The 13,199-nt window shown below is 39.0% G+C and overlaps 1 protein-coding gene across 1 annotated transcript in view; it reads left to right on the top strand.

The window, feature by feature from the left end:
- LOC134209206 (mucin-5AC-like) overlaps positions 1-13,199 on the top strand; it is a 114,689-nt gene that overhangs the window by 16,305 nt on the left and 85,185 nt on the right. Inside the window, exon 6 of the mRNA XM_062685198.1 lies at positions 12,568-12,635. Within this exon, the coding sequence (XP_062541182.1) occupies positions 12,568-12,635 (68 nt within the window). The remainder of the gene's footprint in view (positions 1-12,567; positions 12,636-13,199) is intronic.

Genomic DNA, 13,199 nt, shown 5'->3' with positions numbered 1-13,199 from the left:
CAGATACCGGCAGCAGCATGGCAGAGTCGAGTCGAGACCGGCCGGCATCGGTGCTGAGCCGAGAATGAGGCTGAAGAAAAAGCCACATGATTAGCATGTATGTCCACAAAAAAAAGCGGTTCTTCAGAGAGCCAATAATAGAGATCAATATCAATGCTTTTCCAATACCCTTCAAGGATAAGAAATTATGCTTGGGTGCCAAATCAATATTCCTGAAATAAAATTTTATGCGTGATTTTCATGAATAGCATCAAAAACTAACTAATAGGTAATTTTCTACTGAGTTGTAACCGCAGAAGTGGACGAATGACTTCAGCTTGACCATATGCCTTTAAAAAGATTCATAAGATATCCAAATCTCTCACACATAATCTTATTTGGATAAAAAAAAAAGAAACACCGATAACGAAAGCTCAAACGATTAATAAACTATCAATCGATTTTTTCATCAAATGTTATTGGATTTTTGGCATTGATACAAAAAATATGCTAGATAAACATTTATTTGATACTGAGCCGCACTTTTACAAAGCGAACGTGACTGAATGATCTCGTCCCATGTTACCAATTCTAAATCTTATCACCCGAAATCTCCATGTCCGGGTAACGTTTCCCCTTCCTTCTACTACTAACAATATTGTACTCAGAAAAGAACACATGCTTCCCACCTGAACTGCAATTTGTTCTAAAGCTCGCTTGCTTGCCCAGCTTATTGGCCTGTATCTAGCGAAAAGTCCCGTTAAAAAAAAAGAAATAGGCCTTAACCGGCAGCGAGCAACAAGCGTCAAAAAAGGAGAAGCCCTTCTCAGAACGCGTTAGAAGATGATGACGCTTTGGTTGACAAAGAAGCGGGATACAAGAACCTTCTAGCTGATTGGCCCACCAATTGGGGAAGCGGGAGAAGATTCAAAATAAGGTATAAAAAGAAAAGTACATTCGCTCGCAGAGCATTCCAGTCTTTTTATGCCTTAACTAGAAATTCGCCAGTTATTTGAAAAGATCGTTTTCTTACTTTTTTGCACTTGGCCGGAAGCAAACAGCCTTTTCAAGGCTCTAAGAGTTAAAAATAATGTTCTCCTTCGGTTGCTATCGCACAGGATTAGAAGGCTCTTCAGTGGAAGGGCTGAGACTACGATCTACATCCCTGCTGAGGCAACTTGTTGGTTTATTTCAGGCGTGATCAGCTTCGAGTGGAAGGTTGCCACTGTCGAAAGAACTAATATTTCGTGACCAGACAGATACTTCCTAAATTTTTTTTGATGATTCTTGTTCGAGTGAGTAGTTGAGTTTTCTGTGTATCAGTTTGATGAGGGAAAGAGATTTTTTGCCCAAGGAATGAGTATGCAACGCCGATTATTTTACCCAAAATAGTTGATGTGAAATTTGCACATATTATGCATCTTAAAAGGCATGGTCAGAGTCAAGTCCTGAGGCTCAGAAGCCTCCTTCCAAAAGAGGCTCAGAGAAGGCTCCTTTCAAGAGGCTCAGAGCCTCAATTCAAGAGGCTCAAAAGCTATCCTTTCAAGAGGCTCCATTACCCTTAACCACAAGAGGCTCAGAAATCTCTCCTTTCAAGAGGCTCAAAGTCCTCCTCCGTTTCTAGAGGTTCAGAAGCCTCCTTTCAAGAGACTCAAAAATCCCTTTTCGAGAGACTCAAAAGCATCCTTTCCAAGAGGCTCAAAAGCTTCCCCTCTAAGAGGCTCTGAAGTGTTCTTTTCAAGAAAGGGCTCCAAAATCCTCCTTTTCTAGAGGCTCCAACATTTTCTTTACAAGAGGCTCCCTATCCTTTTAAGAGGCTGTGAAGCATGCTTCAAAAAGGCTCCAAACTTTCCTCCAAGGCTTCTTTCTCAAAAGAGCTCCAAAGCCTCCAAGCTCAAGAATCCTTTCAAGAGGCTCAACAACCTCCTTCCAGGCTCAAGCCTCCCCATTTCAATAGGCTAAACAAAGCCTCCTTCAAAAAAGCTCGGAAGGCTCCTTTCAAAGAGGGTAGGAAGCCACATTTCAAAGAGACTTAAAGCATCCTTTCAAGAGGGCTCAAAAGCCCCTCCTTCCCTAAGAGAACGTTTTTTCAAGAGGCTCCAAGAAGCCCTCTCTTCCTTTCAAGAGTCTTTCAGGAACGCTCCTTTCACGTGAAGGCTCAGAGCCTTCTTTCAAAGAGACACAGAAGCCCCCCATTCAAGATGCTCCAAGTCCTTTTTTCAAAGGCTCAGAAGACTACTTTCAAGAGAATTTCGGAGAGCCTCCTTTTCAGCAGCTCAAAACCTCCTTCAAGAGAAATCGAAACCTCTCTACAAGAGGCTCAGAAGCCTCTAATGAAAGAAAACGACGAAGTCTACTTCAAAGGGTTTCCAAAGCTTAAAGAAGCTTCCTTCAAAGGGCTCAGTATTATTCTTTCAAAAGTTGGAAGCACTGAATTCGAGAGGGGTACCTCAATTAATGCAAAAGTTCCAAAGGGTACCTCGCAAGAAAGGTTAAGAACCGCTGTTCTAAAGAGATATAGTTGAAAAGCAAATTTCGCTTCTTCCATTCTTCTTGCTTTCTTTTAGTCTGTACGAATTTGCGAATGGTCAGGTCAATCCACGAACCGTCACTTATGACCGATGAAGAAAGCTCAAAATAATGATCATATAAATATATTGTATGATGTTACATTAGTATAAGTTGATAATATTTCCGCAATTTTTCTAACTGAAAATCCGTTGGGAGAAGTCCAGATCAGAGAAGAGGCACTGAAAGAATAAATCCGTTTGGAGAGCCAAAGAACGGACACCTGTTTGCCCAGGCTTTACAGACGCAGAACCTTTGTTCTTTGGAACTTTTCTTGGCTTCCGAGTGGAACTCTTTTTGCGCTTTCGAACAAAATCCTTTTTGCTTCTGAACGGATGAAGGATTTCCTTTATCTGAAGAGTAAACCAGCCTAGGACTAAAAACTTCTCACTAATAAAGATTTAAAAAATCCTTTGTACAGAAACAGAAACTAAAACCATTCAAGAAGCCCAGATGGCTCCACTCAGGTTCAAAAAGTATTTCTTTCAGAAGATCTCTTAAAAGCGTTTGTTAAACTGAATACCAAAGTCGAAAATTATGTATCGTTCAGAAAGCCAATAATTACCGTTCGCCAATAAGGATTACCCAGGAAGTGAGGTAATGCGATAACAAACTTTCGTTAGGAAACGAAACGAAACGCAAATTAAAAATGTCTATGTGTGATTCGGATCGAAACAGGAAACGAAATATAGAATTTACTTTCGAAACTTCGAAACGAAACGAAATCAAGGTTCATTTGATTCACCAAAAATTTTTCAAAACAGAAACGAAAATTTAATTTTTTTTTTCCACTGAATTTTAATTAAATTGGTTTTTAAATTACGTACACAATTCAGTTTCCCTTTTCAAAGACAAATAACTGTTTTACCATATACAAGATGTGCTCGACTTGCGTTAGCGGCTACATGATCTTATATACAATCAAGCTCGACTTGAACTGAGCTATTGTCTATGTATGTCCATAGCACATATAAGAACAGCTATAATGGTCATTATGAGCCTAAAACGCAAACATAAGTAAAAGAACTTTCAACCAATTTAATGATCTTTCAACCCGTTCTGGAGTATATTTTTTGCAAATTTCGTACGAGATTTGTATTGTCCAGATAGTCGAGAAGAGCTTATTAAGCAGTTAAACCCTCAGAGCTGCTGCGGGACGAATCTTGACGCTGCCAAACAGCTCGTTCTCAGTCAATTTTTCTACTAAAATAAGCAGTTTCAACTGTGATCAAGGGGGAATAAATAGTTCCAGCATGTAGATGGGTAAAAAATGCCCAGAATGACTTCTCTCCCTCTTTTAGAGGGGGAGTTTTGAAGCATGTGTATAAGCCATTTTTGAAACTTTTAAAATTTTTTTATTTTGAAATTTTTTTTTTTTTTTTTTTTTTTTTTTTTTTTTTTTTTTTTTTAACGTTCAAACTTGTATTCAAGTAGAAAATTGCCAGTTTTGGTAGGCAAAACTGGCCATTTTGATGGCCTACGAACAGATTCCTGAAACCCGAAATTTCCGGTAAAAATGGCCAACAGAAAAACAACATCAAATGGCCAGTTTTAATTCTACCAAGAAATCTGGTATGCTTTTCAGTTAATGAGATTCTGAGAAGTTTGAGGTGTCGGAAGACTGATATTCAGATTCTATGCTGGCCACAGGATATTCCGGTTTCGAACATATTCAGGATGAAGAGGTCAATTATGTCTATTTGGCCATTGGTTGTCCATTCACATTGACCTATTAATTACTTATGCTAAAGCACCTGTTACGACGTTAAAATTCAAAATACTAAACATTTGTTTCTGCAAAAAATGGCTATTACACTTCAAAACTCTAAAAGAGAGGGAGGGTCATCCTGGGCATTTACCCATCTATATGTTGAACTACTTATTCCCTTTGATCATCAGTTGAAACTGCTTGCATTTTAGTAGAAAATTGACTGAGAACGAGCTGTTTTAATTCTTGTCAAGATTCGTCCCATAGTTTGAGGGTTCTCATCGTAATTGCTAATCATGATTGACCGAGAAACAACAAATATGAACAGCTCACCAATTAAATAATATTCTTGGGAAACAAAAATTTTTCTTATTGTATACTTGCTTTGAGTTTCCAATTCATGACCAATAACGTGCTGGTCAGGTCCTTACAGTCAATTAAGCCTCTTGAAAGGAGGCTTCCTGAGTCGAGGGATGCTTCCTCCGAGAGGAGGATTCTGAGGCTTTCAAGAGGGCTTCGAGGCTCTTGAAAGAGGCCTTCCGACCCTTTTGAAAAGAGCTTTCCGAGCCTTAAAGAAGGAGAAAAGAGAAAAAAAAAAAGCTTAAAAGAAGATTTCAGGGCCTCTAGAAAGGAGGATGCCAACCATCTTTATAGTAGGCTTCCGAGCCTTTTAAAATGAGACTGTTCAGCCTGTTCAAAAAACCCTTCCGAGCCCCTTGAAAAGATCCGAGGCTTTTAAAAGAAGCAGAAATAAAAGGAAATTTCTAGAAAAAAAGCTTGGCTTCGGGCCTCTTAAAAAAGTGTTCGAACCTCTTGAAATTATGCTTCCGGTCACTTGAAAGGAGGCTTCCGAGCTGCTTGGAAGGAGGCTCCGAGAAGCGTAGAAGGATGCTTTCAATCCTCTTGCAAAGAAGCAACTGAGCTTTTCAGGAAAAAGTCTTCATGTCTTGATTTACTAATCGTCATGCATAGGGGAGGTATTTTGGACCACCAGTTCGACACCTCATATTCTGGACCACTGAGAGCAAATTCTTTTTGGTGGTCCAAAATAAAACCCCGAAAGGAGGTCCAAAATACATCCTTTACCCTATTATGTACAAGACAAAGTTTAGAAATAAAAAAAATACAAAGCTTTATTAATAAGTTTGTATTAAAATTGTAATTCATCCGTCATTAAGCATTTCGTCCGAGGTACCCCTGGGCCCGGCGAAAGCACCCCCCGCGGTGCATGTACCCCAGGTTGCTTACCCAGAAGAGTTCTGTTTTGGAAGCCCAAAGAATTTCGTTCAAAATATAATGAAATGCCTTCCAGAATCCAAAATAATTTCTTTCGGAAATCTAGAGAAAGGACTTCTGTTTACGAACCGAGAATTTTGGTTTTCTAAACGGAGCTCTTTTTGGCTTTCAGCGCTTCCGAATAAAATCCTTCTAGGGCTTCAGAAATACCATTAGTATTCTAATCGGAATCCCTTGTCCAGTAGAACGCTCCAATCGAAAGTTCAAAGCATTTTTTCAAAATTCCAAAAGGATTTTGTTCGGAAGACCAACAGTATTTCGTTAGAAATTCTTGAATAATTTTATTCAAACCAGAATCCTATTATAATTTCGTTTGAGCATGAGTATGATGACCGTGCATTCCGTAGCTGCTACTTCGTGATGTTGAGTCGATCAAAAATAAGTTCACTTGTCATAAGACGGGTTTGTACAATCCCATTGAATTCCACCACTTAATTGTATCTTGACAGATACGTATTTCGACCTCAACAGTAAGGCCGTCTTCAGTGTCTCGTCCTTGACTCGACTTTCGAGAAGTCGAAGTCGAGTCAAGTACGAGATTCTGAAGACGGCCTTACTGTTGATGTCGAAATACGTATCTGTCAAGATACAATTAAGTGGTGGAATTCAATGGGATTGTACAAACTCGTCTTATGACAAGTGAACACATTCCACTAAAAAGCTCAAAATAATTTTCTCAACAAAATAAGTTGATAACCGTAAAGTAAAATGTTACTCAATATCTCACATCGCAATAATGATTCGGACCATATAACATGCTGTTTTTCATTATGCGGGCGTATCTCAACAGCAACCTTACTTGTCTTTAGTATCTAGTACTGGACTCGACTGTGTCCTATACTCACTTTTTTTATTATTAAAACCTCGATATTTTTTGTTGTCGCCAGTGCATGGTTTTTGACTAATTTTATGATTCTTGAACCATCTTATCTCCACACAGACAAATACAGATATTTTGTTGCGATTAATACAGACTAATACAGACTAAAAATTGGACTTTGAAAATATTTGACATATGTCACTTTCTGAGCAAAATGCTCGATGCGAGTGCTTTACTAACAACGTTTGACAGCGCCTTCAGATAGGTGTATTTATTACAGATTTCATATAGTTATTATGGAACGTACACACGGTCAAGCAGTTCGACCAACATTGACTCCACCTCCCGTTTATTCAAACATTCATCAAGTTTTATCAACAGCGACACGAACAATCAATTTATTCGACCAACAATGTCACACACGAACGACCGAAGCACCAACTCGAGCACCAACCATCAAAAAATATATGAGGTTTGTGCAACTTCACTAAATGCTCAAACATGTTCGGCTAACCTTGACTCCACTCCCGGCAGCTCAAACCAAAATCAAACCGTTTTAATTTTTTCCAACCGAGCCGCCAACTGTCAAATGGTTGTTCGAACAACTTCACACACGTTCAAACAAAGCAGCAACCGAAGCGTTTTCTTGGGGGCGGAGTCAATGTTCGTCCAACTGCTTGACTGGTGTGTACGTTGCATTAGACAGAAAGCATTTCGATTTTAAGTTGTTACATAGTAGAAATATAGAAATATCCTTTTTCGGGATTAATCCGATCAACTGTTCTGTGCTTCCCTGAACATGGTTCTTCTTTTGATTATTTTATAAGATGTCGATTTCTTTGGCACCACTATAATGTTTCGCTCGTTAACACATCTCCATGCTGAAAACATCGCAAAAATTAGCTTTCAATTTAGCAAAGCTCTGGCGAACTGGTAATTGCAATCGTTTCGTATGGCAAAGATTGGTTTCGTGTAGATTACTCCACTATGTTTTCTGGATTGCGCAAACTTCCATAGACCAATAAACCAAATGTGGCTTATCCGATTTTTCCCACAAATTGCGTTACTATACTTACTATTCTTGCTTATCAACATGTGTCGAACTAATTTGAATTGGATTGAGTTTCACACTCAATTTGTTAGGCTAAATGCATATAAAAATGCAAGTTTTTCCTCACTTTCTGTACAAAGTGTGGTCATTCGTGATTCAAAAATGAAACTAACAGTTGTCGCAATCCTTTTATTTGTTAATACAGCCTTCAGTATTCTACCAACTAAGGGTAAGTTTATTTGATTCAGCATGTTGTGTATATTATACCGAAAAAACGGATCATTTATTTAGGTGAAAATGCGGACAAAATGAAACTTATGACGCGTGCGGATCGTCATGTCCAGAAACTTGCGAAAATCGGGGTAAAGCCATACCTTGTCTTCATAAGTGTGCAGCGGGATGCGCCTGTCAGCCAGGATATGTACGGGACAAATCCCAAAGATGCATAATGCCTCGTGAATGTCCGAACCGGAAACGTTCGTTAAAGCCTGTTTTACACCTTCCCGCTACGGGCCGAAAAAATTAACTATGTACAGCTTGCTTTATTAACAAACTGAAATAAATTACCGAGACCGTCGTCGCATGCAGAAGTGAAATTGTTAGTGCTGCTTTACAAGTCTACAACAGCCAAAAATCACACGTTTATTCAGCTTTTCCATATATCACATAAAATTGTATACCCTAAATAGATAAGGGAATCGGAGAACATTCACGTACGGTTTGGAGAATTGGTACAATTATATCTATATATGTATATTAATTATATCTATGATAGGTATATAGGACATCTGTTCCATTATTAATATCATGCTCAGTTCAATCAAAGTTAATTGCCTATATTCCGGGTATTAAACCACTCGACTTGGCCATTAATTTACAATGTTCTGAAAACTCATATGGGAACATGTACATTTTGTGGAAGATGTTGATTTGAAAAAGGTATTGGAGGTCACCACTTTCCCTTCGATGGGACTCGAACCCACGACCCTCAGTACGCTAGACTGGTGCTTTAACCAACTAAGCTACGAAAGACCTTCGTCGGCCTTCGCAACCTAGCGGCTACTGAACGAGCTCGAGATTCCCAAATTGGACGCATAGTCAAATCGCTCGCAATCCATTTCTTGAGCCAACACCTCCACATGTGTATAGTACACGTCCACATTAAAGGAGCGTGAGTATTTGAATGTCTGGCGGCTATACACATTCTTCATCAGCAATTGTACTGATCAAGTGAGGTTGTGTGTGCTATTTGCCTTTTTGTCGTAGGACTACGTCTGTATTTTCTATATTCAGGTACACTTTACGATTGCGAAAGTAGGGAAAATATGATAGACTCTAAGCTTTAATATCTCTGCCGTTTCTCGATGGATTTTCATTTTTGGATCTTTCGATCAAGGATGAGTAAACGCTTTAATACTGATTTTAACTAGGGTAGAATACGGCATTAGCAGGGTGCGACAGTTGTTGGCACCTCAACAATATTTGCATTTTCCAGCAAACATACACTATTTATGAACATAATTTTGATTCAATCACACAATTTCAAGTCTAAGCTTTCATTTGAATAAGTTATCGGTATGGCTTCGTTCAGTTACGTATTGCTATCAACCAACTATGTCCTCGATTATTTTCTTTCACTTATTAAAATCCAGACATATGATATCTTTAAAATCTCAAATTGTTCTGGAGAGGTCATGTAAGCAAATAATGATTTTCTGCTTATAAAACTGAAAATAATCCTTGGGATGTTTGCCTGACTGCTGCTCAGGTTGTTACCGCGGCTGGGACATCATTAAGGCCTTGGTTGATTTGCAGACCATTTGATTCAAGCTCAAGGACAATTTGGAGATTTAAAACAACCCATATGTCTGGAATTGAAACGCAAGTGAAGGAAAAATACCCTAGAAACATAGTTGAGCTGATACCGTGAGACATAATGGAAGCCTTGGTTGATCCGGTAGACCATTTGATTCAAACTCCTGGACAATTTGGAATCTTATAACATCTCTATGTCTGGATTTGAGACGAATGAAAAAGAAATACTCAGGACATGTGTCATATGTTATGTGAATATGAACCTTGCTGATTAGTGAATTGATTTATAGTACAATTTAAGTTTGGAAAATATTGATATTTGAACAAGCAGAATAAATACTCGGAGACATAAATGGGTTATTACCACTTGGCAGGAACATGATGGAAGCATTTGCATTCAGTGAACCATTTTGATTAAACTCAGAACAATTATGGAGATCTTACAACATATCATTTGTAAATTGAGACAAGTGAATGAAAAATACTTGGAGGACATAGGTGGTTACCGTGGCTGGACATCTTGGAAACTTGGTTGATTCGGTGAACTCATTTGATTAAACTCAGACACAGATTTGGAATCTTAGAACAACCTCATATGCCACCATTTGAGACGCAAGTCGAAGACAAATACTCGAGGACATGTGGGTTGATACCATGCGAAGGGAAGCTTGAGGTTGATTCGGAGACCATTTGTTAACCAGGAAATTTGAATCTTAAAAATCATTGCTCATTTGAACAGATGAAAAAAATACTGGAGGACATAATTGGTTGATACCGTGGCTGGACATCATCACCTTGGCTGATTCGCGACACTTGATTCAAACTCAGGGATTTGGAGATCTAACATCTCATATGTCTGATTTGAGACAAATGAAAGACAAATACTCGGAGGACATAATTGGTTGATACCGCTGGGACATCAGGAAGCTCGGTTGATTCAGCAGACCATTTGATTCAAATTCAAGACGATTTGGAATCTTACTACATCTTATAATTTGTGGTTGAGACCAAATGAAGACAAATACTCGGAGGACATAATGGGTTGATACCGCGGCTGGGGACATCATGGAACCTCGTTTGATTCGGCAGACCATTTGATTCAAACTCCGGGACGATTTGGAGATCTCTACATCTCATATCTGATTTAGATGCAATTAAAGAAAATACTCGGAGACTATGGTTATTACCGCAGCCATGGACATCAGGAAGCCTTGGTTGATTCGCAGACCATTGATTCAAACTCCAGGACGATTTGAAATCTCATCTCATGTCTGGATTTGAGACCCAAATGAAAGAAAATACTCGGAGGACATAATTGGGTTGATACCGCCGCTTGGGACATCATGGAAGCCTTGGTTGATTCGGCAGACCATTTGATTCAAACTCCAGGACATTTTGGAGTTCTTACTACATCTCATATGTCTGGATTTGAGACTCAAATGAAAGAAAAACTCGGAGGACGAATTGGGTTGATACCGCTTGGGACATCATGATAGACTTTGTTGATTCGGCAGACCATTTGATTCAAACTCCAGGACGATTTGGAGATCTTAGAACAATTCATGTGCCTTGATTTAAAACGCGAGCAAAGACAAATACTCAGAGGACATGAATGGGTGGTTAACGTGGCTGGAAACATCATAAAGCCTTGGTTGATTCCTTCAGTCCATTTGATTCAAACTCAGGACAATTTGAGATCTTAGAACAACTCCTATGTCTACATTTGAGACGCAAGTGAAAACAATTATTCGGAGGAGCATAGATTGGGTTGATACTGCGGCTGGGGACAAGCCTTGGTTGATTCGGCAGACCATTTCATTCAAACTCAAGGGCAATTTGGAATCTTAGAACATTTCATATGCCAGGATTTGAGACTGACGAAAGACGAATACTTGGAGGACATAATTGGTGGTTACCGTGACTAGATACATCATGGAAGACTTGGTTGATTCGGTGACCATTTGATTCAAACTTCAGGACAATTTGGAGATCTTAGAACATCTCATATACCTACTTTGAGACGCAAGTGAAAGACAAATACTCGGAGGACACATTTGGGATGAATCCGCGGCTGAGGAGTCTAGGGAAGTCGTGGATGGCCAGGAAAGGAACTGCTGCTTAAGGCATATTGAGTTTGGTTTAATAGAACATTTGGAGCATGAACCATTTTAAAGAGATAACAGCCATCGGTTACCGGATGAGACCTAAAGCCTATATTCAGGGAATTCTTGTATGACCTGGAACGGAATTCAGTTTAATATATCAAATAGAGTATAAACCATTTTTACAGAGATAACAGCTCTTTCAACTACGCTTGTAGACCTTTTTTTCCCTGTTGGAGTATAATCCTGCGACCATTTGTTAGATCTATTGTGATATACCCCATTTGATCTAGCTTTGTCAAGTTGACGCATCATCACTATTTAAACAGTGCATTTCATTTACCAGCGTTATCCAATGCGGTATTATGGTTCTGATGAATCATACTACCATATTGGGACTTGTTCTCAAACTTCTGAGGTTCTATAACTATTGAGAACTGTAATCTCTTTCTAAAATTGCCGGACAATGGCATAACAGATGAGTCTTCACATGTGTCCCAAAGACAATACATCATCTTGAAGTTTTCTAACAGATTCAGTGATATCGCTCGGGCAATGGCCTAGACCTTAGATCATTTTTACGGTTAGACTCAGGAAATTCTTGGATGACTAACAGACAATTGTTTTAAATATTGAATATACAAAGCATCTACTTTGATTCTTTGGGTTCTAAGAGTGCCTTCTTATGAGGCTTACTTTTGGATGTCAATAATGTTTCAAATTCTTTTTACGTCAGTAAAAAGGAGCCGTAAAACGAAGTGACGTATAAAAAGTGCCGTAAAAGAGGGTTAGTGTATCACGAAATTGATCATTTTCCATCAATTGACGTCAAGGCATCGTAGTGCATGAATATACGATTCATGTAACTTGGCAAGCTCCAGAATATTTCAACGTTTTCCATGTGAAAATGATGCGATTCTTTAGGGTGTTCATTACATCCAGATCCCCCCTGGTACTGGGCAAAGCCACTTCAGCCACATAAATTCATAACTACAAGATCGAACTGATGATCTCCACAACATTCGATCACGTTTGTCTATCCTTTTATAATGATCATATATAAGTAGCTGCTCCCAGCTATCAGTACCTAGTTATCAAAAATGTATTTCAAAGTAGTCGTCATTTTTGCTAGCCATTAGCCGTTTTCGGTGATCTTGTGCCTTGTCATGGTATGTGAAACGCTTTGAAACAGTATCTGTCTTTTATTTTCACATTTCGTTCATTTTAGCAGCAAACGCCCGACGAAGAATACAACCAATGCGGAACAGCTTGCCCAGCAACGTGCGATAACCTTGGGTATGCGATCCGATGCGTGAATAAAGTAAAAGGTGCTTCTGCAAAGGTGGATACGTTCGGAATGAGCAAACACGAATGCGTTCTACCAGCGAATTTAAGGAAAATAAGTTAATAAGACGCTCTAACTAACTCAATGATGAATACGTTTCCCTTCTCTTACGATAATTTTACGCAGAGGCTATAATAGATTAATCTTAAGCCGATTTTTTTATAGAAGGAGACCGGAGAGTATTAAAATCACTTTTATGACAGGATTGAAACATTTGGCTCGAAGGTTTGTACAATGCAGAAAGAAAATAATGATGTTGCTTATCAAAACACCTCAATTACCCTGGCATATTCTAATTAAGGCGAGCTTTTATCCCAATTAGCGAACGATCGCTGTATTAACATTCGAGGAAATACTAAAGAAAATTGGCTCCATCGGCTATTGCGCTGCAGGTTATTGACAAAACATAGTCCCCTTTAAAAACATATTGAAATTGTCTGGGCCCTCCTTAGCCGTCACGGTAAGACGCGCGGCTAACAAAGACCATGCTGAGGGTGGCTGGGTTCGATTCCCAG

Source organism: Armigeres subalbatus, chromosome 2 (genome assembly GCF_024139115.2).
Source record: "Armigeres subalbatus isolate Guangzhou_Male chromosome 2, GZ_Asu_2, whole genome shotgun sequence".
In the NCBI taxonomy this organism is placed as follows: domain Eukaryota; kingdom Metazoa; phylum Arthropoda; class Insecta; order Diptera; family Culicidae; genus Armigeres; species Armigeres subalbatus.
This window is presented reverse-complemented; position numbering and strand designations above follow the sequence as displayed.